Source organism: Sapajus apella, unplaced genomic scaffold (assembly GCF_009761245.1).
Source record: "Sapajus apella isolate SASKATOON/1434 unplaced genomic scaffold, GSC_monkey_1.0 scaffold1, whole genome shotgun sequence".
NCBI lineage: Eukaryota > Metazoa > Chordata > Mammalia > Primates > Cebidae > Sapajus > Sapajus apella.
Window position 1 is genome coordinate 63,426,077 of NW_022436941.1, and position 27,491 is coordinate 63,453,567.

General features: G+C 39.5%; 1 protein-coding gene across 1 annotated transcript in view; it reads right to left on the reverse strand.

The window, feature by feature from the left end:
- The window catches only part of IQGAP2 (IQ motif containing GTPase activating protein 2), a 307,815-nt gene that overhangs the window by 57,087 nt on the left and 223,237 nt on the right, over window positions 1–27,491 (reverse strand). Inside the window, exons 16-20 of the mRNA XM_032277951.1 lie at window positions 18,240–18,382; window positions 13,937–14,107; window positions 2,505–2,588; window positions 1,053–1,124; window positions 322–391 (exon numbers count right to left, since the gene is read on the reverse strand). Of these exons, the coding sequence (XP_032133842.1) occupies window positions 322–391; window positions 1,053–1,124; window positions 2,505–2,588; window positions 13,937–14,107; window positions 18,240–18,382 (540 nt within the window). The remainder of the gene's footprint in view (window positions 1–321; window positions 392–1,052; window positions 1,125–2,504; window positions 2,589–13,936; window positions 14,108–18,239; window positions 18,383–27,491) is intronic.

Below are 27,491 nucleotides of genomic sequence, written 5' to 3' on the forward strand. Positions count from 1 at the left end.
CTGGCTAACTCTTTTGCGTTAGATTTTTGACTCTGGCTTAGATTAAAAAAAAATCCACATTTATGCCAACTCCATTCTTTTTGAAGAAGAAATGATACCATGTGACTTATCCCTTCCACTTAAGAGGAAGGCCCATTTCCTGTCACCATGGGTTCCTCTGTGTACTGGTTTAGAAACTGGGGCCTCAGACGATCAAAATCTACTGGAAACAATGGGTATTCTCTGTTCTTAGAGCAGCCTCTGAAGTGACCAATGTGGACCAATATATCCTTGCTTGGTTTATAAAAAATCCTTGTATTGTTTCAGAAAGTTCTCACTTACCCAAAGTTTTGTAGTCATCTCTAGCTTTGTTTGCTCTCAACAGTGACTGTATTTTCACAATTTCATTATTCTGCAAAAGACAGAGACACATGTTGATCTCCCAGAGTCCCATCTACTCCACTGTTTTTGAATTTAGAACATCTAAGAACTGGCAATATTTAAGAACTGACACTACTTAGAACTGACAGCATTTCAATGTGGTGTATTCAATGTTGATTTTTCCATTTTCTTTGAAGAAGAGGTCAGTTATGTTAGCTAAAAGAACAAACAAGACTGTAGGGGAACTGCTTAGACCAAGAGACCTAAAAAGGGAAAATAAGTTTAGCACAGCACTTAGATGATGCAGTCTATGTTCGCATATCTCTTCTTGAAAGATTGAGGAAAAAATCCCTCCCATGGGCTTCTATTTAAAGTAAGTGGTTAGCAGTTAGAAAAACTGTATATGCAATGCTGGAAAATACTTTTCTAGAGTCTTCTCTCTTTGGTGTTACTCTCACAGTTTCCCCTCACCCATTTTCTATCCAGGCCTGACTGGTGAAGTCTAACTGTCAACATGATTTCTGAATGAAAACAGTAAGCCTCCAAATATTTTCATATTACGTTCTCAGATCCATTCTTTCCTAAGTGTTCATTTCCACCATTCAATAAAAATCATTCAATGCAAACATTTAATAAAGCACTCATTTAGTTCATTCTCAACCCAGATAAAAACCCACATGCATTCTTCTTACATGATCTCTGAAATACTGTAGTCTTGAAAGGTAGCTCTTTCTTGCGGTTGCCATTCGGAACCAGGACTGAATCTAAAAAGTTTTAAAAAATAGAAAAGAACAACAAAAAACAAAGAGAAAAGTCAAGGTAATCGCCAAACAATGCGCAATGCAGTTTTGTGTAGTTCTTGTAAAAACAATGATATTTGATAAAGAAAAAATGTAGTCCACTAAATAACCAATCTCTCAAGCCTACTTTTCATCTTTCACTAATGTTTCTTAAGGGGTTCAAAACACTTTACACGTTACCCTTAATTTCACCGCCTTAATAAGGGAGAGGTGGAGAGGATAATTTACCTTTGTACTATTTCACCTTAATCTCAGTAAATAAAAGCCAGAAGGGTAAGGCATTTTGCTGAGAGTTTCAATGAGTCAGGAAGGAAATCAAGTAAACTATGTCCAGGGTTTCTTCTATCATCCCTTTAAATGCATCTAATATTCTTTAAGTTTTTACAGGAAAACATCTAACAGGTCTCATGAGGGACCAACTGCTAACAACATTTTTTGACAGAATAGGCAAATGTTCCATAGGATGCTACTTCATCAAAGAACTACTGTACAATGGATGTGGGTCATGTTATTATCTGCCTTCACAGTTTAAAAGGTTTTTTAAAATTTGTTTTTATCATTAATTTTTTAAAATATAGAAATGAGGTCCCTCTATGTTAGCCAGGCTAGTCTTGAACTCATGGGCTCAAGTGATCCTCCTACCTCGGCCTCCCAAAGTGCTAGGATTACAGGTGTGAACCACTAAGTCTGGCCTAAAAGATCTTTAAACTAATCTGATTCTACTTTCCAGCTCCATTGCTTCAACACTGATCTGGATTTCCAAGCTGGAGGCTTGTAGATCTCTAAGTTGTAGATTTCCATGTTCATTTGGGTCCAGTCCTCTGATTTTCAGATCCATGACAGTGGACACCACAGTGCCCTTTCTTTCTCACTCAGAGCTATCCACCTGGGTGAAAGACTGGGTTCGACTAATTCAGCCCAAATAAAGGCCCTAAATTAGCTCTACTTCCTCTTATCATTGGTTTTGTTCTGCTATGTCTGAGCATTCAAAATATGCTTAAGCGAATGTGGAAAGAGAAACATGAAATAAAGCTGGGTTCTGCCTAGAGTTTAAATAATCAATTTGGACTTTCTAGACAAAGAATATTTATTGGTTACAGAACACTTTCACATGTGATTCTCATAACCACACATAAAGGACTTAAGGTTTTATAGTGGTTTAACTGACCTGCATGAAAAATGATTAGGTAAGTGAGCAGTAGAGCTGGGATTCAAACCCAGTACTGCCTTCGGACTTCAAGGCTCACACATACCCTCCCTTTCTATAGCTGGCTTTCATATTAAACAAGAAGTGAGGGGAAATGTTTAAGCTAAGCACTTGGTATGGTAGGAAAGGGTATTTACCTTCACAATAGAATCAGTATTATCAATGAACGTTTGCCGCCTGTGCATATACTCCTTCTGTTGTTTATATCCTTTCCAAAAAGCCTAAGGAAAAGAATGGGTTATAGAATTATTTACCAGCAAGTTTCCCAGTTTATCTAGGAAGTGCAAGAACAGAGGACATCTCAGGTTGCAAGGAGCAGGAGCATTGTCAGGGACTCTCCCTTCAAATCTCATCTGGACACCCTCTCTGTGGGTAGCCAGTTAACCATGGCAGAGTAAATCAGCTCACAGCTGAGAATAAGCTTAGGATGGCAGAGCAACAATGATAAATTACATGGAGAAGCACAGCTCCTGCTGGAAAGATTACGAAGTCCCTGAGTGACAAGAAGGAATAGTAACACGGAATTTCTCCAAAATCTACAAACAGTATTAACTAGTTGCTAGTGGTATTTGATAACAAACAAACAAACAAAAATGCTGAAAATAATGCCTAGTATTAAGTATCTTTACTGCAGCAAGTGGCCCACTGTGGTCCCGACTGGAAAGAAGGATGCTCCACCAACTTGTGGCCCAGAATCCCTTGGATCCCTGAGAATACTGGTGCTGCAACTGACCATCAATTCATCTATTCCCACATTAAGTTAAACAATGCTTCATCAACATAGCTTTATCTGATTATCAACATGAAGAACTTTTATAGGAAACACTTACAAAAACTGGACACAAACTAGTATCTTTAGAATAATTAAATTCCTAACTGTTATCAGTTTATTCCAATTCATTTATGAGCACCTTTTTATTGAAAAATTTTTGTAACTCACCCCAATTCTGATCTCTTTTTCAAATCAGAATGGAAATAAAAGTTCCTTGTTAAAAAGGGCAAAAAAAAATCAAATTATTATATTATTATTATTTTTTGAGATGGAGTTTCACTCTTGTTGCCCAGGATGGAGTGCAATGGTGCAATCTCAGTTCACTGCAACCTCTGCCTCCCAGGTTCAAGCGATTCTCCAGCCTCAGCCTCCTGTGTAGCTGGGATTACAGGCATGCACCACCATACCAGGCTAATTTTGTTTTTTTAGTAGAGACAGAGCTTCTCCATGTTGGTCAGGCTAATCTCAAAATCCCGACCTCAGGTGAACCACCTGCCCTAGCCTCCCAAAGTGCTGGGATTACAGGCATGAGCCACCGCGCCTGGCCCAATTATACATATTTCTAAGCAAATAATTTGTACCTCAATGCCTAGATCTATAAAAATACACAGTGAACAAAGAGAAAGGGTATATGTACCTGTGTAGCTATCTCTACTTCCACCTAACTACAGGTACTCTCTAAAGGGAACAACTACAGCTAGTGCTCGACTTACAACCACGATTGGGACCGGCAGACCAGTCGTAACACAGTTTGGTCGTAAGTTGAGTAGGCTATATGTACAGTTGAAATGGTGCAAGCAGAGATGGTAGTGCTGCCGGAAGCTGGCCTGCACTGTCGTACGCCCAGCTGGGCAACGTTTGCGCTGCCAGACGCGGAGCAGTCGTTGCTAGCGATTGTGGTTGTAAAGTCGAATGGTCATAAGTTGCATAGGTCGTAAGTCGATCAATACCTGTATCTAACTTTTATTTTTTGAGATGGAGTATTACTCTGTTGCCCAGGCTGGAGTGCAGTGGTGCGATCCTGGCTCACTGTAACCTCTGCCTCCTAGGTTCAAGCAATTCTCCTGCCTCAGCCTCTTGAGTAGCTGGGACTACAGGCACGTGCCACCATGCCCAGCTAATTTTTGTATTTTTTAGTAGAGACAGGGTTTAATCATATCAGACAGGCTGGTCTCAAACTCCTGACCTCAGGTGATCTGCCCACTTTGGCGTCCCAAAGTGCTGGGATGACAGGCGTGAGCCACTGTGCCTGGCCTTTTAATTAGGTATCCTCTGAAATATGCAAATGTGTGAACACACATACTCCATCATTGTGTACACAAATACAAACTGACATAAAGATGTGAACTGGGCATGGTGGCTCATGCCTTGATATGGTTTGGATTTGTATCCCCACCCAAATCTCATGTCGAATTGTAATCCCTGATGTTTTAGAGACCTTCACAGCAGCCCCTGCCATCACAGGCTGGGAGGCCTAGGAGGGAAGAATGGTTTCATGATCCAGGGCCAGGGCCTTGCTGCCCTGCATAGCCTCCAGACACTAATCCCTGCATCCCAGTCACTCCAGATCTAGCCATGGCTAAAAGCGGCCCAGGTACAGCTCGGAGGGTGAAACCATAAGCCTTAGTGGCTTCCATGTTATGTTAGGCCTGTGGGTGCATAGAGTGCAAGAGTCAAGGCTTGGGAGCCTCTGTCTAGATTTCAGAGGATGTTTGGAAAAGCCTGGGTTTGCAGGCAGAAGCCTGCTGCAGGAACAGAACTATCATGAATCTCTGCTAGGGCAGTGGAGGAGAAATGTCGGGTTGGAGCTCCTACACAGAGTCCCTACTGGGGGACTGCCTAGTAGAGCTGTGAGCAGAGGGCCACCATCCTTCAGACCCCAGAATGGTAGATCCAATGACAGCTTGCACCCTGTGCCTGAAAAAGCCACAGACATTCAACATCAGCCATTGACAGCAGCCATGGGGAATGAGCCCTTCAAACATTCATTAGCACTTCAGTGCTTCAACTGTCAAACAATTTTAAAAACTCAAAAGGAGTAAAAAAAGTATTTACTCATATTTTTATTCTTCTAGCTATCCTTTCTTTCTTTCTGACATTCTGAAATTTCTTCTTCCATCATTTCCTTTTTGTTTAGAGAGCTATCTGTAGGACTATGAGGGAAGGTTTGCTGGTAACAAGCGCTCTTAGTTTCTCCTTCATTCCTAAAGGGTATTTTTGCTGGATATAAAATTCTATGTTGACAGCTATTTTCTCTCCAGGTTCTACAAGTGTCTGGGTGTCTTGTTATAGGAGGGTGGAAGTCTGGACTTCCCACTCAGCCTTTGCTTCCCTGAAAAATCTTGCCCTTCCTTCTGGCCTTCTTAGGTTATGAAAAATCCTCTGTCATTAGAACTGTCTTCCTCTCATAGGTAAGTTGTTCCTATCTCACTGCTTTTCAAAACATTTTCTTTGTCTTTTATTTTCAGAAGAAGTTTGACTATGATATATCTTTGTGTGAATTTTCTTCACTTTATCCTGTTTGGGGTTTGCTCAGCTTCTTGAATCTGTGTTTTTGGAACGCTTCTACTTTTATTTCAAGCACTTTGTCAGTACTGCCTCTTTCTCCTCTCCTCTGGGAATCAGACGATACAAATGTCAAATCTTCTGTTATAATCCTGTTGATCCCTGAGGCTCTATTTATTATTTCGTCAGTCTGTTTTCTCTCTGTTGTTCAGACCTGGACATTTCTATTGTGATAATCTCTAGTTCACTGATTCATTCCTCTGTCCTTCCATTCTGCTGCTAAGACTTTCATAGGGTTTCCACCTCTGTTACTATATTTTTCAGTTCTAAAAGTTACTATGTGGTTTATATACTTTGAATTATTTGCTGAGGCTTTAGCTTTTTTCCCTGAGATGTTCTTTCTTTTGCTTCAAGTGTTAGTAATTGCTAATTGCTTATTGTGACATTTTAATGATAGCTGCTTTAAAAATCTTTGTCAGATAATTCCACCATCTGTTATCTCTGTGTGGGCACCCAGTAGTTGTTATTTTAAACTGAAGTTGTGATTTTCTTGGTTCTTGACATAAGTGACTGTTGTGATTGCAATATCCAAACAGTCCAAGTGACTGAACCTTAGACACTGTGGGTATTACGGGGTGCTGGATCTTATTTAATCCTACTGTTTTAGGTGGCTTTTCCTGACATTGTTTTGGCAAGGAAAATGTTGGGAGGCACTGCCTCATTACCAGGAGTGGGAGGAGAAGGCTAGGTTCTCCATTTGGTTTCTCACAAACATAACCCTCTTAAAGGTGGGGAGACAACAGCCAGGCTAGTGAACCTTGGGACCCAAAGAACCTTAACACCAAGGTGGGGAAGGCCTCCTCATTACTGCAGGGAGGGGGTCCAGCAACCCACTGGCTCTCTGTTGATAGCTCTCTGGCTGGGAATGTAGGAGTGGCTTCTTATTACTTCCCATGTGGCCTCCATTGACCAACTGAGGGGAAAAGACCTCATTACCACTGACTGGAAGGTGCAAACGTCCTACCTCTCTACCATGGCTCCTCTTACACCACTCTAGCAGGGAGAGGAAGGGCTGCCATATTACTGCTCAGTGGGCATGAGATCCAGATTCTACAAGTGTCTGTGTGCCTTGTTATAGTCTGGGAGATGGAAGTCCAGGCTCCCCACTCAGGCTTTGCTGCTCTGGGTGGAAGCATTACAGTTTTTTTTCTGTGTGTGGTGTTTGGCTAGAGTAGAGTAGCTACTACCTGAAATTATTTCTGTCTTGCTAGACTGTTTCTTTCTTGGCCCTTTGGCTACAGAGTGCAGGCTTTCATTGGAGCCTGTATTAGTCCGTTTTCACGCTGCTGCTACAGACATACCTGAGACTGGGAAGAAAAATAGGTTTAATCAACTCACAGTTCCACATGGCTGAGGAGGCTTCGCAGTCATGGCAGAAGGCAAAAGGCACTTCTTACATGGTGGCAGCAAGAGAGAATGAGAAAGAAGCAAAAGCAGAAACTCCTTATAAAACCATCAGATCTGGAGAGACTTACTCACTACCACAAGAACAGTATAGGGGAAACTGCCCCCGTGATTCAATTATCTCACACCGGGTCCCTCCCACAACATGTGGGAATTATGGAAGTACAATTTAAGATGAGATTCGAGTGGTGACACAGAACCAAACCATATCAGAGCCTGTACCCACTGGCATTTCTGGGTCGCCAGCCTCTTCAGCTCTAGGTAAGCAAAATATAAACAAAAAGAAAACTCAAAGAACTCATCACTATATCATTCTTTGGGTCCCAGGGTTTGCTAATTAGTCTGACTTTTTTCTCTTCATCTTTAAGTGTTATGTTTGTTTATACATAATATTGGAGGCTTTTAGTTGTATTTATGAACAGGGAAAGAACATGCGTTCCATTTCCCTAGAAGTGGAAGCCAAGCCCAAATAATTTTTAAGTCCTTAAAGTTTATAATTTTCTATATTATTAAGGCTGTATGAATCTACTCCTTGACAAAATTCAAGATGTAAAAAAAAAAAAAAATCAGAAGTGTCAACAGCAATTATGACCCAAGAGGATCAACTAAAAATTTATTAGCACTAAGAGTTCATCCTGGTGACTAGTTATAAAATGAATATAAAATTGATAAATTTTCTACATGTCAAGAATAAACAACATAATAGAATAAAGATATTATTCACAATAGCAGATACAGAGGAGTAAACTTAACAAATATAAAAGAATGAAATTATAAGGTACACTTTGGAACAGATTAATAAATGGAAAAAGATTAATGTCTGAATGGTAAAGTTGATTATAAGGATGGCAATTGCCTCAAAAAAACCTTAAACTTCAAAGCAATCATTTAAAAACACAGGAATGGGTCGAATTTTATCAAATGCTTTTTCGGTAGCTATTGAAATGAGCACATAGGGTTTTTCTCCCTTAAGCTCTTATGGTGATAAAGAACTACACAGGAAGATGAATTATCTGGAGTTTTGAAACTGGAATGATCTTAACAGTACTTCTCAAACTTTAATGTAATATAAAATCATCCGAGGATCTTGCCAGAATGCAGGTTAGGATTCAGTAGGCCTCGGGGAAGGCTTGAGATTGTATACTTTTGCCAATCTTCCAGGCAAAGACAGCATTGGATATGTGGTCCACACATTAAATGATAAAAGTATAAATAATCAAAATAAAGGATTTAAACTGATTATCTAGGTAGAAAATGCTACCATGGGATTTGTCACAGTGTGACACTTCTGAGATAGGCAAAATTCTCTGATGTCACCAACAGTTGTTCACAAAAGTGGCCCAATAGCACAACAGAGACTAGGGGAAGTGGACCTTAATCATGGGACTCCATGGCAGTCTAACCAGTAAAAAAAGTGTTGTGGGTCAGGCGGGGTGGCTTATTCCTGTAATCCCAGCACTTTGGGAGACCAAGGCAGCTGATCACCAGGTCAGGAGTTCAAGACCAGCCTGGCCAATATGGTGAAAACCATATTGTCTACTAAATATACAAAAATTAGCCCGGTGTGGTGGCATGCACCTATAGTCCCAGCTACTCGGGAGGCTGAGGCAGGAGAATCACTTGAACCTGGGAGGTGGAGGTTGCAGTCAGTGCAGACTGCAACACTGCACTCTAGCCTCGGCAACAGAGCGAGACTGACTCTCTCTCTCTCTCTCTCTCTCTCTGTCACACACACACACACACACACACACACACACACACACACACACAGTGTTGTGATGGATCTTAACAGTTTGTATATTTTGGTGGTTAACATTGGTTTAAAGCACAGAATTGCAATTGTTTGAATGTATATTATAAATCCCGCTCCATCCTTAGTCCATACTGAAGGCTAAACAAGATAATTGGAATTAATTCAAGTTCCCATTCTGCTCTTCTGGAATTACCCAAACTTCAAAAACACTGTTAATCTCAATTACCTGAGATCTGCAAACATTCTGAATAAGTAATGTGCCATAATAACAGATGATTTAATATAGAATCATTCCTGCATTGTCAAAATGACCCCATTTGTCCATTCTGTTTTTTTTTCTTTTAATGTACTAAGGCTTAAGTATGTGTGTCACCAGGATTTACCTTGAGAGTTCATTATTATGTTTCATCTTATTATTATTTATGTAAATTTTTCTGGTATTCTTCTATATATGAGTATTACCTTTCCAAACAAAGGCAGATTGGCTTGGAATAGAATTTTTTTGCTCCTGGACATGAACAGACACTTCTCAAAAGAAGACATTTATGTGGCCAAAAAACATATGAAAAAAAGCTCATCATCACTAGTCATTAGGAAAATGCAAATCAAAACCACATTGAGATACCATCTCACATCAGTTAGAATGGTGATCATTAAAAGTCAGAGACAACAGATGCTGGAGAGGCTGTGGAGAAATAGGAACGCTTTTACACTGTTGGTAGGAGTGTAAATTAGTTCAACCATTGTGGAAGACAGTGTGGTGATTCCTCAAGGATCTAGATCCAGAATATACCATTTGACCCAGCAATCCCATTACTGGATATATACCCAAAAGATTATAAATCATTCTACTATAAAGACACATGCACACTTACGTTTACTGTGGCAGTGTTCACAATAGCAAAGACTTGGAACCAACCCAAATGCCTATCAGTGATAGACTGGATAAATAAAATGTGGCGCATATACATGACAGAATACTATGCAGCCATAAAAAAGGATGAGTTCATGTCCTTTGCAGGGACATAGACAAAGCTGGAAACCACCATTCTCAGCAAACTAACACAGGAACAGAAAACCAAGCACCCCATGTTCTCACTCATAAGTGGGAGTTGAACAATGAGAACACACGGACACAGGGAGGGGAACATCACACACTGGGGCCTGCTGGGCAGCGTGGGGCTAGGGAAGAGAGAGAATTAGGAGAAATACCTAATGTAGACGATGGGTTGATGAGTGCAGCAAACTGCCATAGCATGTGTATACCTATGTAACAAGCCTGCACGTTCTGCACATGTATCCCAGAACTTAAAGTACAATAATAAAAAAAATTTTTTTTTTTGCTCCATGGAAGCAGAATACTACATGCCTCATATTTCATTTGCCAAAAAACTGTTTTTCTTTTTTTAGTCTGTTTTAGTTCCATTGAGATGAGCTTTTTTTCTGTGCTAACAACAGAACTCTTGTGCGTAGTCATAATATTGCAAGCTCCTCTCTAATTAGAGGCTGTTTATAAGCAAATATGGGTATAAAGTGGATATAAAGAAACTTGGAAAGTTATAGGCAGAAAGGATTTACAGGCTGGGTGCAGTGGCTTATGCTATAACCCCAGCACTTTATGGGGGCCGAGGTGGGCGGATCACTTGAGGCTAGGAGTTCAAGACCAACCTGGCCAACATGGTGAAACTCTGTCTCTATAAAAAATACAGAAATAAGCTGGGTGTGGTGGCACATGCCTGTAATCCCACCTGCTTGGTAGGCTGAGGCATGAGAATTGCTTGAACCCAGGAGGTGGTGGTTGCAGTGAGCTGGGATGGTGCCACTGCATTCCAGCCTGGGCGTCAGAGCAAGACTCTGTTAAATTAAAAAAATTAAATAAAAAAAAAAGGATTTACAAAAATGGCAATCTCATTCTCCTGTCTGGTATGTCTGGTATGGAAACTTGTGGGAAAATTTATAATAGTCATTTTATTTGTTTTGTTTTCTAGTACTATAACAAATATATTTCTGTGCAGAATATCTCTATAAAAAAGTCTTTCAAAACACTTAGACCTCAGAGGTCACTGCTCTGTTTTATAGACCTTAACTATTACTCTCTGGGAAATATGGCTTGATACACTGGCTGCTATGCGTGAAAACCGGACACTGAGTACAGATCTATTCAAATCACCAATGCCAACTTCTGATGCGCAAAATACTTGTGTGATCTCAGTTAGCCAAGAAAGCCCTAAACATGAACCTCTTTTCCCCCTCCTCAAAGGTAAAAAAAAATCCGGCAATCTATAGGAGTAGTCAGTTACATTAAAACAACTGAGGCCCGACTCTCCCAGGTCATCCCCTTCCTCCTCGCCCACAGACTCTGCCGCTGCTCCTGGCGTTGTGAAGTTCCTTCAGAGTCGCCTGTTTTTCTTCACCAGGATGCTGGTGGCACTCCCTAAGCTGAAGTTCAATAATTCATTAATTCGCAGGGCTACGTTTTGGTGTTTGCCACTATTATGTCCTTTCCTAAAAGGTAGTATACTAGCTTTCTTCAGTTCAAGAGAAAAGCTTCGTCCTTTAGTTACCTATTCTATCCCATTTCATTTTTTCTGGTGTCTTTCTGTGCCACACCAACAATATCAATATCGGCTCCCCATTATCTGTCCTCTGAGTCATTATCTCTATCACCTTGCCATTTCTAAAGTTTATCAAGCACTTAAGCACAAACTAGGAGCCATCTGTTATGTGAATTACTCCAGTCAGTTGTCACCACCCTGCAATAAAATGGGCATTATACTTTTCCCATGAAAAACTGTGTTTTTAATCATCTATTCTTTCCCTCAGCTTTGGTGGATTTTTCTTCAGCTTTCCGTGTCTGCTGCAATTACGTTCAGTGCCTATTTTGCATTCTGCAGTTATAAATTCATTTACATTCTATGATGTCATTATTTCCCTTTCTCTCCTTAGTTGTCAGCTGTCTTTTCATTTTATTATTCTGTTGTCTTCTTAATTTGACGAAGTCCACGTCGTATCAAATTCCTTGACAGTATAAAGCAGTTTCAGTATAAAATTTTCTCCTGTCTTCTGGAAGAGTAACTCTAGATGTCTACTCCATTTATATTTTGAAAGTTACATTCCTTTTTCTGTTTTTGATATATGATTTTTTTTGTTTATTTTTTTTTCTGGTTCACTCAGGAAATTTTATCAGGGACTTCTAACTGCTCAAGAATAATATAGCTATGTAGATTCTCCTTGACTTCCCTCTGTATTGACCTGAGCACCTCCCAGTTAACTCCCCAAGCATTTGAGACAGAGGAATGGATGTTGATCATGCACATTCTCTGTACCACTACTCATTCCTTGGCAGACCACCGAGGGCAGGGAGGGTGGTGTAGCTGTGGTATAGCTGGCCTTGGCCTAGGAGCTTTGCCTTTGTATTTCTCTCCAAATTGGTTAAGACTGTGGTGTCGGGGGGCAGTTCAGCCAGCTAGGAAGCTCACAGTGTTTTATGTAGGGGAACTTCTCAGATATCAGAACATTTTCCTACTTGAAGGTGAACTAGCCACTTTGGTGAGAAATGAGATTAGCATGACACCCTTTGGTTCATGGTCTCTTGGTTTTATGGGTCAGCAGGTTCCATTTCTATCGATGCATAGTTACTTCTGGTCCCCATCTGTGAAGTAGGCTTACCTTTAGACTTCATGCCCTCTCCTTTGGAAAATTGTCAGAAGACTGAAAAAAAGGCATGGTGAGGTGACTTCCCGGTTTGATGGCTGCCTCTTCGATTGTTTTGCCTCTGCTGAGGTGGAGAAAAAAGGCTCCAAATGATTGTTCCTATCCTTTCCCCATTTCTCTCATCCTTCAGCCCTGGTTTCTAATACAGAGGGATTCTATACTGGTGGGTTCTGTGGCACATCTTCCAACTGCAACTCTGCTGTGTGCCCTGAGACTGGAGAGTGTGGGGTCTAAATTTTATATTGGCTGACATGTGAATTTTGTGCAAAACTGGAGCCTCATCAATGTAGGTGACTAGTTTTAGGCTTTTGTTCATTTCCTGTGTGTTTTGCCTACTACTTGTTTAAAGAATGAATAAATTGAAAAGTCATTGGCCCACCTAGAAAAATCCTTTAAGTGTTAGATTTATAGTAGGAATTTCCTTTATAAAGTTGATTGTTTCTGCTTTGCTAATAATATCTTAAGCTCCAAGCAAATTTAAACATGCAAGCACCTATCATGTGTAAGATACAAGAAGACAAATGTTTGTAAAATTCATTTTCTGCCTTGGACATTACAGTTAGGTGGGAAAAGCAGATGAGTTCACCAGTGACCACACAAAAAAGAACCTCTTCAACAGAAAAACTTCCAATTTAGGAAACTCAAAAGTAAAAACCCATCAGACTTTGCCAGTTGCTAACAATGTCCCTTTGAATTCACAAGAAAAAGAACAAACTCACAGCCTTTCAGAAATCAGTGTGGTGATTCATAGAGGGCGCTACAGGAATACAGAAGAGAAACATCTAAGCCTGGCAAATTCTTCTTCTGCCAACCAGAAAGTTTGGACAAGTCTTGCAAGATTAAGAACAACTTATGGCAAACAATTTGGGAATGAAAGTTTCTCCCGGAGGCCTGAATAAGAGTGACAGATTGCAGAAGGTGGAAGACATTCTTAGAGATGCTAAATCTGTTTATTTCATTAGTTCTCCTGTTCTTTCAGGATAGAAGAGCACAGAAACTAAGATGCCACTCAGCATCCACTAACCACAGAAGCCAAACTGTAAAGTCCCCGAGTCAGATGTGATTTCAACTCAGATCCAAGGCATGTCCTTTTGGGTCCAACTAGGGTGGCAGCAGGTGGATCTGTACAAATCTGCAGTGCTCCTAAATTTGCCCTAGAAGACCATAGGTTAAGTCATTCATCATCAATATGCTTCCCATTTTAAAGCCTTAGTGAAGTAGACTAGTGGCACTGATTATGTAAAAAACATGCAGTCAGATTTATTTATTAGAATGACGGTAGTTGGCTAGTCAATTATAAAATAAAACATTTTCAGGTGGTATGACAGTTTGCTGTAAAAAGTGGTAGGTGATCCACATACCTGTATTTTGACCACATTCTCTTCTTGTTCATGCAAAAACGATTTTCTAGCTTCAAACTCTTCCCTAAGGATGGGTCCTGAGCTTGTGGCTTGAAAGCGAAGAAGCAACTCTTCTGAAGCAGACCATATATTCTCACGAATGTAACCTACTGTGACTTCCTCAATAATGTCCTGGCAAGAGATATTTCTTATCGTTACACTTCACACATCATTTGAAAGGCAGACATAGAATAGCTTCTGATAGTTTATCTTTGAAAGGCACACATAGAATAGCTTCTGACAGTTTATCTTTTAGAAAGTAATATGGATGTCTCTTTTTGGCTTGGTTTAAAAACAAATGTAAGCAGAGCTGCGGGGTGAAACTGGCTTAGCTTCTTTCTAGCAATATGATTTTGGCATCTCTGGCTTGGTGCTGAGGTAGGATGAGAATGTGGCTCAATGATCTCAGGATTTGGAGACAGAGATGTACAGATGATGCCGGCAAGGACCAGGCGTGAGGACTGAGCTCCAAAGAATGTAAAGGGACAAGGATGCTTTCTGCAAAAACATGCATCACCTTCCACCTCCCTTGGGCTCCCAAGGAAAAGATTATAATGACCACGAGGACCTCAGACTTCTTTTCCATTTCTTCCCCAGGCCAGAGTAGACAGATCCCTGTAACCAGCTGGGGCAAAACTCAAAATGATGCTCTGGGGCTAAAGAAAAAGGGGTGGGAGAAGCAAGACAAGTGCTATTAAGGACAGATGGGGGAAATCTAGAAGAATGAGAAAAAAGGAAGAAGGAGGTTATAAGAAAGTTTTATGTGGGGTATGAACTGGGTTTACTTTTATGCTCAATGAGAGATGCAAAGAAATACTGGACTGTCACTTCTGCAGCTAATGACTCTAGAAGTGAAAGTCCAGTCTTTCTCTGCATCTCTCATTGAGCATAAAAGTAAACCCAGTTTATACCCCACATAAAACTTTCTTATCTTGTATAACTGGAATCAATGGTTTTGGTTAAAGAGCTAAAAGTAAAATCATACAAAAGATGCATACACATCTTTAAGAGAAGACATATGTATGCATTCATTGAATAAAACCAGTAATGTCAGGTTGTTTAGAAGAAACGCAATTTTTTAAAACAGTGTTAGACCTTCCACTGGTTAATAATCTTAACAGACTGATGCTCAATATAAGGAAAAGTTATATCTGGGGCATATCTTGGGATGCCACATGAGCAATTTTTGATTTTAAATGTTAAATCTTCGATGCTGCTTCTTTATAGTTTGATACATCTTTTCAACCATGGCATATGTTTTTAGTATGCCTATAATTTCTTTTTTTTCAAAATTGGTACTAATAATCCATTGCTACAATGTAATTTTTCTAAAACTTGTGTGAACCCTGAACATCTGAAATTAGTCAATAAATTATGTTCTTCACTATCTTCTTGTCATTAAGCATTTTTGGTAGCAATGATTAGACTCAGATCATGTTTTTTTTCCTCAAAATTTTAGTAAATACTGCATTGGTGATTCTATCTACAATACTGCTTCACTGTGATATCTTTGATGTTGACTTTGAAGGATTCTGTAAGATGTGTGTTCTTGTTTTTAATTATCATCAGTATTCCTCTGCGTGGATCCATCATCAGAAGTTTTCATATCTTTGGGTCCAACTTTTGGTCTTAAATCCACATCAATCTTGGTGAATATTCCTTTAAGAGTATTACCCTTGGGAAGCATTACTCACTTTTTAAAGTACCTGTGTATTTCTTAAGCCACCAACTTGTGTTATTAATTCCAGAGCAATGGGCACATGATATAACCACTCAGAGATGCTGGTGACTGTGTCAAAAACAAGGCAAAAAGTGGAAAAGATACGAGAGTAGAAGTTGGAAGCACTGGAAATAAATCACCATTTATTGACAAAATCTATACAAACTGCACAATTATTACAAGCTGGTTCACCTACTCTGTGCCTCAGTTTCCTCACTTAGAAAAATAGAAGATGAGAATATTTGTTCTATCTCTACTTAGAGGATAATTTAGGGATCAAAGTGATGCGAAAGTACATTGGAAAGTGAAACTGTATACAAAGGAGGGGTAGCTGGCTATGCGTATGGTTTCAGAAGACCTTGTATGAGCAGTTTCATACATTCTTTGGGTATTTGTAGGCACACCAGTCAGAAAGGCTACTTTCTGCCATAACTTGTTTCAGACACCTTTCTACAAGGGTTGATTCCAATTTCACATTCCTCTGACTTTATTCCCTCCTGTTTCTTCAGGGCCTTCCACCAGCCTCAGACAAAGCAAGAAGAAAGAAGGCCATTCAGCAAGATCTACCTCACTAGTTTATAACTAAGTCTTTTGTTTCAGGAATCCCCACAGAGCATTTAGTTCCTTATTTTCATGTTGGAAGAAAATATTCAGATCTAACAAAGCCATGATCATACAGATAATCTATTGTCAAAGTGCTCCTCTCATCCCTCTATGTGGGGAGGGGCAACTAAAAAATGAATGAAATTCAGTGACCTAGAAATGAAACAAAAAAGAGTTCTTTTGGCTGTACTTCTTCTCACAGCTTTACTCTTATCTTTTTTTGTAAACACTTGAGCCCTGGGCTCCTGTACATATGAAAACTGCTAAATATTTTGGAAGGGAATAATGGACAAGGCACATGGGGAAATCAGGAGGACCCCAGAGACTCCGGCCAGTCTTCTTTATAATGAGAAAAAGCATCTGAGATGATTCTATTGCAGATTTTTCAGGGTTTTTTTTGGTTTCTTTGTTTTTTTTGTTTTTTTCCTGAGACAGAAACTAGTTCTTGTCACCCAGGCTGGAGTGCAATGGCACGATCTTGGCTCACTGCAACCTCTGCCTCCTGGGTTGAAGCAATTCTCCTGCCTCAGCCTCCCAAGTAGCTAGGATTACAGGTCCCGGCCACCACATCCAGTTAATTTTTGTATTTTTAGTAGAGATGGGGTTTCACCTAAGGTAGAGTTTTCTATATGGGTTTCTTCTTTCTGCATTTAAAATAACAAATATTCCCCCAGAAGAGAAACAAACAGAAAATAACAAATGTCCTAATAGACAATAACGATGCTCCCTAAGGCACTGTTTGTTTACTCCTAATGAGAAACTCAGATAGGTACTATTTATATAGTTTGGTTAAAAGAGATGAGAGGAGGGATAAATTGCTTTCAATAAGAAAAATCTGGTAGAAGAAAGCTTTCAAATATGAGTCAAGGATTAGTTAAAAGGGACCTTTAGTAGTTAAATACAAATTTCAATTTGATGTATCATGCTTAGCTCTTGTTTAGTATAATACATGGACACGTGGCTAACTTTTACGTCAGTTAATCGAATGCCAAGTATAAGATACACTCAACTGTGTTGTTTGTGCTTACATTTGGACAAGGGTACATCCAGAGCTCTAGAATGTTATGCAATGAAAACATGCTAAGATGACCATCTCAGAAGAAGTAAACATTTAATGTTTACTATCCTGCTCTTTGCCCAACTCTGTTCTCTGCTTCTGAAGCCGTCCTGGAGATGGTGGGCCATGTGTGGCAGAGATGCCCTCTCCAGCACTTCATAGAAAAAAAGGACATTTTGGTTTGAAAGGTACAAGGTTAAGTTGCAGGCTGAGACGGGGGGAAAGAAATACCTTTTAAATATTGACAACCAAGAAATTATCATTAATTGAGCTTAATTAAGTCAAGGAAAATCAAGATTGATTTCTTTTTTTTTTTTTTTTTTTTGAGACGGAGTTTCACTCTTGTTACCCAGGCTAGAGTGCAATGGCGCGATCTCGGCTCACTGCAACCTCCACCTCCTGGGTTCAGGCAATTCTCCTGCCTCAGCCTCCTGAGTAGCTGGGATTACAGGCATGTGCCACCATGCCCAGCTAATTTTTTGTATTTTTAGTAGAGACGGGGTTTCACCATGTTGACCAGGATGGTCTCGATCTCTTGACCTCATGATCCACCTGCCTCGGCCTCCCAAAGTGCTGGGATTACAGGCTTGAGCCACCGCGCCTGGCCTCAAGATTGATTTCTTAGGGTAATGTACCATCCCAAATAAATACTAAAATATTTCTTCCCCCTGCTGTATTTGGTTTTGTCAAGCCAATGTGGAAAAAAATCTGCAAATTAGTAACAATGCAGCCACATTCAACTGTAGTTCATGAAGACTTTATCACATATCCAGGCTTCAGATAAGTCAGTTAGTTCCTCTCATCACTTCCATGATACAGAAATAGAAAGCCAGTCACATTTAACTTTATACAGTACAATTAGCCACCAAACAGCAACTTCCTACCTCAATTTCTTTTCCCATGAGCCATGATTCTTTATACAAGCACGATTCAGGTGTGACCCAGGAACTCTCTTTTGAATCGATGTTGTAATAGTAGTCATATTGTTCGTGCAAGTTGAGTTTGAGCCATGAACCTTCACTAGACACTAAAGAAAAAAGTTTGTTAAATTCTACAGAGAGACAGTGAACCCTTAAACATTAGTGTAGTTTCTTCAATATGTAAAGTAATTGAATCTGTTTTTCACCAAACATTTAGACAGTCTAAGTCAACAGCATCAGAAATGACCCACTAACATGGAATGAATTCGATATATTTAATGGCAGATCCCTACTAAGCTAAGAAAAGGAAGAGACACAAATGCCTAAGGCTAGCTCTAGAGCTCAAATCTTTCATGAGGATGATAAAAACATGTTTAGCTGGGCCGGGCATGGTGGCTCTTGCCTGTAATCCTAGCACTTTGGGAGGCTGAGACAGGTGGATCGTGAGGTCAGGAGATCGAGACCATCCTGGCCAACATGGTGAAACCCTGTCTTTATTAAATAGCAAAATATAAAAAATTAGCCAGGCGTGGTGGTACACACCTGTAGTCCCAGCTACACAGGAAGCTGAGGCAGGGGAATCACCTGAACCCAGGAGGCGGAGATTGCAGTGAGCCGAGATACCACCGTTACACTCCCAGCTTGGCAACAGAGCTAGACTCCATATATATATTAAAAAAAAAAGTTTGGCCAAAACCAGCCGAAGAGATGGAAAAGCAAACAATAATTGTAAGTCCCAGGTAGATGCAAACAACAACACATGTAGACAAAGGAGACCAACTGGCAAGATCCTCTTTGCTTACAACGTTTCCCTACAAGTTCTCCAATAAAGAGACCCATAAGGACTGTGGACTGTGGCCCTTATTTAAGGAGGGCCAATGATCTGCATTAAACCAAAGTAGAACCTTTGGAAACAGCGTTATTCAAAGTACAAAATGGCATATGCGTAACACAAAAGTCAATTGAAGCAGGGAAAAAGAAAATTCCTGTTCCCCTGACTCATTTTGTGCTACGCAACCACACAAAATGAGAAAAAAATTTTTTTGAAATAACTAATTTTGGGGTAGGGATATTAGAAAAACCTACGGTAGTCATGACTTAAGGTTGATCAGGAATGTCTCCTCCTCATGAATCCATGGGCTATACTTCATCAGACATCTGTTTATTTTGTTGAATGATTCTGATCCCAGGCCTGAGAGCTAACCACAGCAGAAAAACCTAAGAAGTTCTAACTTAGACTAAGCTAAGTCAACTGTACCAAGTGAGCATTGACTCATTGCCTTTACAGGTAAATCAAAGTTTAAGTGAATTTCTTCACAGAATATTGAAATGCATTGAAATAACTAAATAGGGGTAACTTTAAGGCTCTCTTTTTTCCTTTTTTTTTTTTTTGAGGCAGAGTTTGACTCTTGTTGCCCAGGCTGGAGTGCAATGGCACAATCTCGGCTCACTGCAACCTCCACCTCCCGGGTTCAAGCGATTCTCCTGCCTCAGCCTCCAAAGTAGCTGGGACTATAGGCATGTGCCATCATGCCTGGCTAATTTCATGTTTTTAGTAGAGATGCGTTTCTTCATGTTAGTCAGGCAGGTCTTGAACTCCAGACCTCAGGTGATCTGCCCGCCTCTGCCTCCCAAAGTGCTGGGATTATAGGTGTGAGCCACCATACCTGGCCTAAGGCTCTTTAATATGTGTTGATTCTTCATTTGGTTTTAAATGCCCCTCACCTGTTCTTTCTGTTTGTCAATGCCCAGGAAGAAAGATGTATCTCTTTTCAATGGGCAGTCAGACATCCTGTTCATCTGTTTAGAAACACTGGTCTACTAGAAAATACATTGTACGGTCAAGTTAGGATGTTTACAAGTAATTATTATTCTTTCTTCCTTCCCTTCCCTGCCTTCCCCTCGCTGCTCCCTTCCTTCCTTTCTTGCTTTTGAGACAGGTTCTCACTTTGTCACCCAGGCTGGAGAATAGTGGCGTGACATGGCTCACTGCAGCCTGAACTTCTCCAGGCTCAGATGAGCCTCCAGAATAGCTGGGACCATAGGAACATGCAACACCTGGTTAATTTTTTGTAGAGGTTGGTTTTGCCATGTTGTCCAGGCTGGTCTCAAACACCTGGGCTCAAGCAATCCGCTTGCCCCAGCCTCCCAAAGTGCTGGGATTATAGGCATGAGCCACTATGCACAACCAACTATGCTATTTTCAATTACCAATAGTTGTCAGATTCATAAATGTTTTCAGAAGAATAATCACCATTCTTAAGGCAACTCTCTCAGTGGGAAGGAAAGAAGGCAAGCAAAGCTGACGAAAATGTTTCTCCCATCACTTGAACTGAGAAGTAAAAAATTTCTTAGTTGGTTAAAAGCCAATTACCAATGGTCAATTCACTTGAACTGTGATTTACCTGTAAAGACAATGAGTCTAATGCTCACTTGATAGTAGTTGACTTGCTTAGTCTATGTTAGAACTTCTTATATTTTTCTGTTTTTAGCTCTCACCCAAATATGGCACATGGGAAAAGAAGTAGGCAAGTTTGAGAGAGAGAAGATAAACTAAGTTTTTTCCAGAATGAATTTGAAATGAGGATAGCTCATTAATACAATTATCTGATTCTCTCCCAATGAAGGATGAGGCAGGGGACATTACAGTAATTCCTGATGAAGAGACCTGAATGGCATTAGGGGCTTTACTTGGGTTGGGATGTCAATAGGTAACAGGAAAGAAGAATTCCTATCTTTTTCACATCTAGTTTGAATGTACAGTTAGATCAGAGACTGAGGAGAGCTGCTTTCCAGAACGGGTTCCAAATAGTTTTCCTAAGAAATATAGTTGGTTTGCTACTTAGAAAAAAGACTGATTACAGTTAGTTAAGAGGTCACGAACATTCTAAAAGGAGGCATACTTTTTAGATGCCTTCCAGACAAAATTATACACTAATATACAGAATCGTTAAACTGACTTACAAGGCTGAGCAATCCATTCACCAAATGGCGAATGTTTCAATTTGGGAAAAGACAGACACCTTAGAACCAGAGGGGAAAGAGATAAGAATAAATCATCGTATGCATGCCTGAAAACAATGCTCATAGCTCTATCTGGAGGTAAAAATCAGTCTTTAATTGCTTGGAAAGCTCTTCTTTCCAGAACAGGTGTTGGCAAACATTTTCTGTAGAGTCAGAGAGTAGGGGCCTGACGCAGTGGCTCACACCTGTAATCCCAGCACTTTGGGAGGCCAAGGCAGGTGGATCACTTGAGGTCAGAGTTCAAGGCCAACATGGTGAAACCCTATCTCTACTAAAAATACAAAAATGAGCCAGGCACAGTGGCATGTGCCTGTAATCCCAGCAACTCAGGAGGCTGAGGCAGGAGAACTGCTGGAACCCAGGAGGCAGAGGTTGCAGTGAGCTGAGATTGCCCTGCTGCACTCCAGCCTGGGTAGCAGAGCAAGACTTAATTTAAAAAAACAAAACAATACAAAACAAATCCCCCTACCCCCCCCAAAAAAAAAGAGAGAGAGAGCCAATATTTTCAGATTTGCAGGCTATGGGTCTCTGAAACAACCACTCAGTACTACCACTGCAGCAGGAAAGCAGCCATAGACCATACATAAATCAATGCGTGGCTAAATTTCAGTGAAACTTTCTTTCTTTATTATTATTTTTTGAGATGGAATTTCACTCTTGCTACCCAGGCTGGAGTGCAATGGCCCGATCTCAGCTCACCACAACCTCTGTCTCCTGGGTTCAAGCAATTCTCCTGCTTCAGCCTCCCAAGTAGCTGGGACTACAGGCGCTCGCCACCATGCCCAGCTAATTTTCGTATTTTTAGTAGAGACGGGGTTTCACCATGTTGACCAGGATGGTATCGATCTCTTGATCTCATGATCCACCTGCCTCAGCCTCCCAAAGTACTGGGATTATAGGCGTGAGCCACCGCACCTGGCCGAAACTTTATTTATTAAGGCAGATGGCAGCAAAAGAAATTTACCAAAAATGATTAGAATAAATGAGTTCAGCAAGGTTGCAGGATACAAGATCAATATACAAAAATCAGTTGTAAGAAAAGATGTATCCATGAGAAAACCTGGACATGAATGTTCATAGCAGTCTCATTCAGAATAGCCAAAAGTTGTGGGGAGGGAGTGGTGCAGAATACAGGTTCCATCAGTTGATGACTGGGTAAACAAAATGTGGCATATTCATACAATGGAATACTATCAGACACAAAAAAGGAATAACTGACCAGATGCTACATGAATAAACTCTGGAAATGTTATGCTAGGTAAAAGAAGCCAGGCATGAAAGACTGTGTATTGTATGACTCTGTTTATATGAAATGTCCAAAACAGGCCAAAGAGAAAGTAGATTAGTGGTTTCCTGGGGCTGGGGAGTGGGTGATAGGGATTGATGCTAATAGGTACAGGGTTTTGTTTTGGCGTGATGAAATGTCCTGGAATTAACTAGAGGTACTAGATGTACCTTGTGAATATACTAAAAATCTCTTAATTACATACTTTAAAAGGGAGAATTTTATGGCATATATATTATTACTCAATAAAAAGTCAATTGTCTATAAACGAGCAATAAACAATTCCAAAATATAATTAAAAAACAATATTTACAATAGCAAAAATGATAAAATACTTAGGAACAAATTTAATGAAGCAAATGCAGCCTTATATGCTGAAAACTACAAAAAAATTGTTGTAAGAGTTTTAAACTTGATTAAAAGGAAAGACATCCTATGTACATGGATCGGAATATTGTGAAGACAGTAAGACTTATCAAACTGATCTATAGATTCAATACAATCTCAGCTGACAAAAGTTTCGCTGCCTTTTTTTTTCTTCCCAGAAGAATGAATCTAAAGTATTTCCGAGGTTTCTGAATTGAATACACAGGGATTTGACTATAGTCACCCAAATATGACACATGGGAAAAGTAGCAGGCAAGTGTAGGAGACAGAAGATAAACTAAGTTTTTTCCAGGATGAATTTGAAATTAGGATAGCTCATTAATACAATTAGGTAACTCTTTCCCAAAGAAGGATGAGACAGGGGATATTACAGTAATTCCTGATGAAGAGCTCTGAATGGAACAGAGAGGGACTCAAGGGTGACCAGATGCCAAGTAAGAGAGTGGCCATTTCATTAACAGAAAATTTACTGAACTGGAAGGTGGACTCTCCGAGTTGGAAATATATCAAACTTGAAAGTAAGTATATAGGGTACTATTAGACAAACATCAAGTTGGACTAACAAAGTTTTTTCCCCCTTAAGTTCTACTTCTAAGGACATACACTGTCACACTAGTTTCTTAAAGATGGATAGTAGCCTGTAGATGACCTCCAATGTGGTACAAATAAACACTAGCCTAGAAGTTCAGAGCCACCTCGATCCTAGACACTAGGAAATAGTAGGTGCTCAATAAACATCTATTAAAGGAATTCTGCATTAAATATTAATTGTCCTTGGGTCTACCATTCTTTCCCTATGTCTGAAATCTCATCAATGTGAATTTCCAAATCTAAAAAATGAGTGTCAAACTGTATAATGTCAAAGATTCTTTCCAGAGCTAACAATGCAGTTTCTGCCATTGTACTGAGTAGGCATAACTAGTTGCCAAGGTTTGCCAACTGATCCCTTGCAGACTAGCTCATTGTACTTTATTCCATATAGTCAAAATTACTATTTACCCCTACTTAATATTATACAATCACAAAGGATTGAGATAAAATATCAGTGTAAACATCTGTTTATATCACTGGTATATTCACATGAATAAATGAATCAATAAGCATCATCTGTATAAAGCAAAGACTCCTCAAATGTGACATTTTCTTAATGCCACCCATATATTGCCACTGAGATCATAGCTTTCCTAAAGTAAAAAGAAACATCTAAAACATTTCCTAATTTCCTTAGCCACAGATGACAAAAAATTACAGAAATGTTAATTTGAAAGCAATACCTGTCTTACAGAAAATTTACAAGGATATCCAGAACTTGAACTCAGATCTGGACCAAGCAGACCTAACAGACATCTACAGAACTCTCGACCCCAAATCCACAGAATATACATTCTTCTCAGCACCACATCACACTTATTCTAAAATTGACCACAAAATTGGAAGTAAATCACTCCTCAGCAAATGCAGAACAGAAATCATAACAGTCTTTCAGATCATTGTGCAATCAAGTTAGAACTCAGGATTAAGAAACTCACTCAAAACTGCACAACTACATGGAAACTGAACAACCTGCTCCTGAATGACTACTGGATAAATAATGAAATGAAGGCAGAAATAAAGGTGTTCTTTGAAACCACTGAGAATGAAGACACAACGTACCAGAAACTCGGGAACACATTTAAAGCAATGTGTAGAGGGAAATTTATAGCACTAAATGCCCACAAGAGAAGTGAGGAAAGGTCTAAAATCAATACCCTATCATCACAATTAAAAGAACTAGAGGAGCAAGATCAAACAAATTCAAAAGCTAGCAGAAGACAAGAAATAATTAAGATTAGAACAGAACAGAAGGAGATAGAGACACAAAAAACCCTTCAAAAAAAATCAATAAATCCAGGAGCTGGTTTTTTGAAAAGATCAACAAAATAGATAGACTGCTAGCCAGACTAATAAAAAAGAAAAGAGAGAAGAATCGAATAGATGCAATAAAAAATGATAAACTAGATATCACCACCGATCCCACAGAAATAAAAACTACCATCAGAGATTACTACAAACACCTCTATGCACATAAACCAGTAAATCTAGAAGAAATGGATATATTCCTGGACACTTACACCCTCCCAAGACTAAACCAGGAAGAAGTTGAATTCCTGAATAGACCAATAACAAGGTCTGAAATTGAGGCAGCAATTAATAGCCTACCAACCAAAAAAAGTCCAGGACTTTTTTTGAACCAGATGGGTTCACAGCCAAATTCTACCAGAGGTACCAAAGAGGAGCTAGTACCATTTCTTCTGAAACTATTCCAAACAGTACAAAAAGAGGGAATCCTTCCTAACTCATTTTATGAGACCAACATCACTCTGATATCAAAAGCTGACAGAAACACAATTGAAAAAGAAAATTTCAGGCCAATATCCATGATGAACATTGATGCGAAAATCCTCAATAAAATACTGGCAAACTGAATCCAACAGCACACCAAAAAGCTTATCCATCATGATTAAGTCAGCTTCATCCCTGGGAAGCAAGGCTGGTTCAACATACGCGAAACTATAAACATAATGCATCACATAAACAGAACCAAAAGCAAAAACCACCTGATTTTCTCAATAGATGCAGAGAAGGCTTTATAAAAAATTCAACAGCCCTTTATGCTAAAAACTCTCAATAAACTATGTATTGATGGAAAATGTCTCAAAATAATAAGAGCTATTTATGACAAACCCACAAGCAGTATCACACCGAATGGGCAAAAACTGGAAGCATTCCCTCTGAAAACTGACACAAGACGATGATGCCCTCTCTCACCATTCCTATTCACATAGTGTTAGAAGTTCTGGTCAGGGCAATCAGGCAAGAAAAAGAAATAAAGGGTACTCAGTTAGGAAAAGAGGAAGTCAAATTGTCTTTATTTGCAGATGACATGATTGTATATTTAGAAGACTCTATTATCTCACCCCAAAATCTCAAGATGATAAGCAACTTCAGCAAAGTATCAGGATACAAAATCAATGTGCATAAATCATAACCATTCATATACACCAGTAACAGACAGAGAGCCAAATTATGAGTGAATTCCCATTCACAATTGCTACAAACAGAATAAAATACATAGGAATACAACTAACAAGACACGTGAAGGACCTCTTCAAGGAGAACTACAAACCACTGCTCAAGGAAATAAAAGAGGACACAAACAGATGGAAAAACATTCCACGCTGATGGTTAGGAAGAATCAGTATTGTGAAAATGGCCATACTGCCCAAAGTAATTTATAAATTAAATGCTATCCCCATTAAGCTACCATTGACTTTCTTCACAGAATTGGGAAAAAACCACCTTAAGCCTCATATGGAACCAAAAAAGAGCCCACATAGCCAAGACAATCTTAAGCAATAAAACAAAAACAACAACAAAAAACAAAGCTGGAGGCATCACACTACCTGACTTCAAACTATACTACAAGGCTACCATAATCAAAACAGCATGGTACTGGTACCAAAACAGAGATATAGACCAATGGAACAGAACAGAGGCCTCAGAAATAACGCTACACATCTACAATCATCTGATCTTTGACAAACCTGACAAAAACAAGCAGTGGGGGAAGGATTCCCTATGTGATAAATGGTGTTGGGAAAACTGCCTACCCGTATGCAGAAAGCTGAAACTGGATCCCTTCCTTACACCTTATACAAAAATTAATTCCAAATGGATTAAAAATCTAAACATAAGACCTAACACCATAAAAACCCTAGAAGGAAACCTAGGCAATACCATTCAGGACATAGGTATAGGCAAGGACTTCATGATGAAAACATCAAAAGCAATGGCAACAAAGGCCAAATAGACAAATGGGATCTATTTAAACTTAAGAGCTTCTACACAGCAAAAGAGACTAACATTAGGTGGCAACCAACAGAATGGGAAAAAATTTTTGCAATTTGCCCATCTGACAAAGGTTTAATATCCAGAATCTACAAAGAACTTAAACAAATGTACAAGAAAAAAAAAACAAACTCATTAAAAACAGGGCAAAGGATATGAACAGACCACTTCTCAAAAGAAGACATTTATGCAGCCAACAAACATAAAAAAAAGCTCATAATCACTGGTTTTGAAAGATGCAAATCAAAACCACATTGAGATACCATCTCACACCAGTTAGAATGGCTATCATTAAAAACCGGTAGACAACAAATGCTGGAAAGAATGTGGAGAAATAGGAATGCTTTTACACTGGTGGGAGTGTAAATTGTGGAAGACAGTGTGGCGATTCCTCAAGGATCTAGAAATAGAAATACCGTTTGATGCAGCAATCTCATTACTGGGTATATACCTAAAGGATTATATATCATTCTGTTATAAAGACACGTGCACACATATGTTTATTGCGGCACTGTTTACAATAGCAAAGACTTGGAACCAACCCAAATGCCCATTAATGACAGACTGGATAAAGAAAATGTGGAACATATACACCATGGAACACTATGCAGCCATAGAAAAGGATGAGTTCA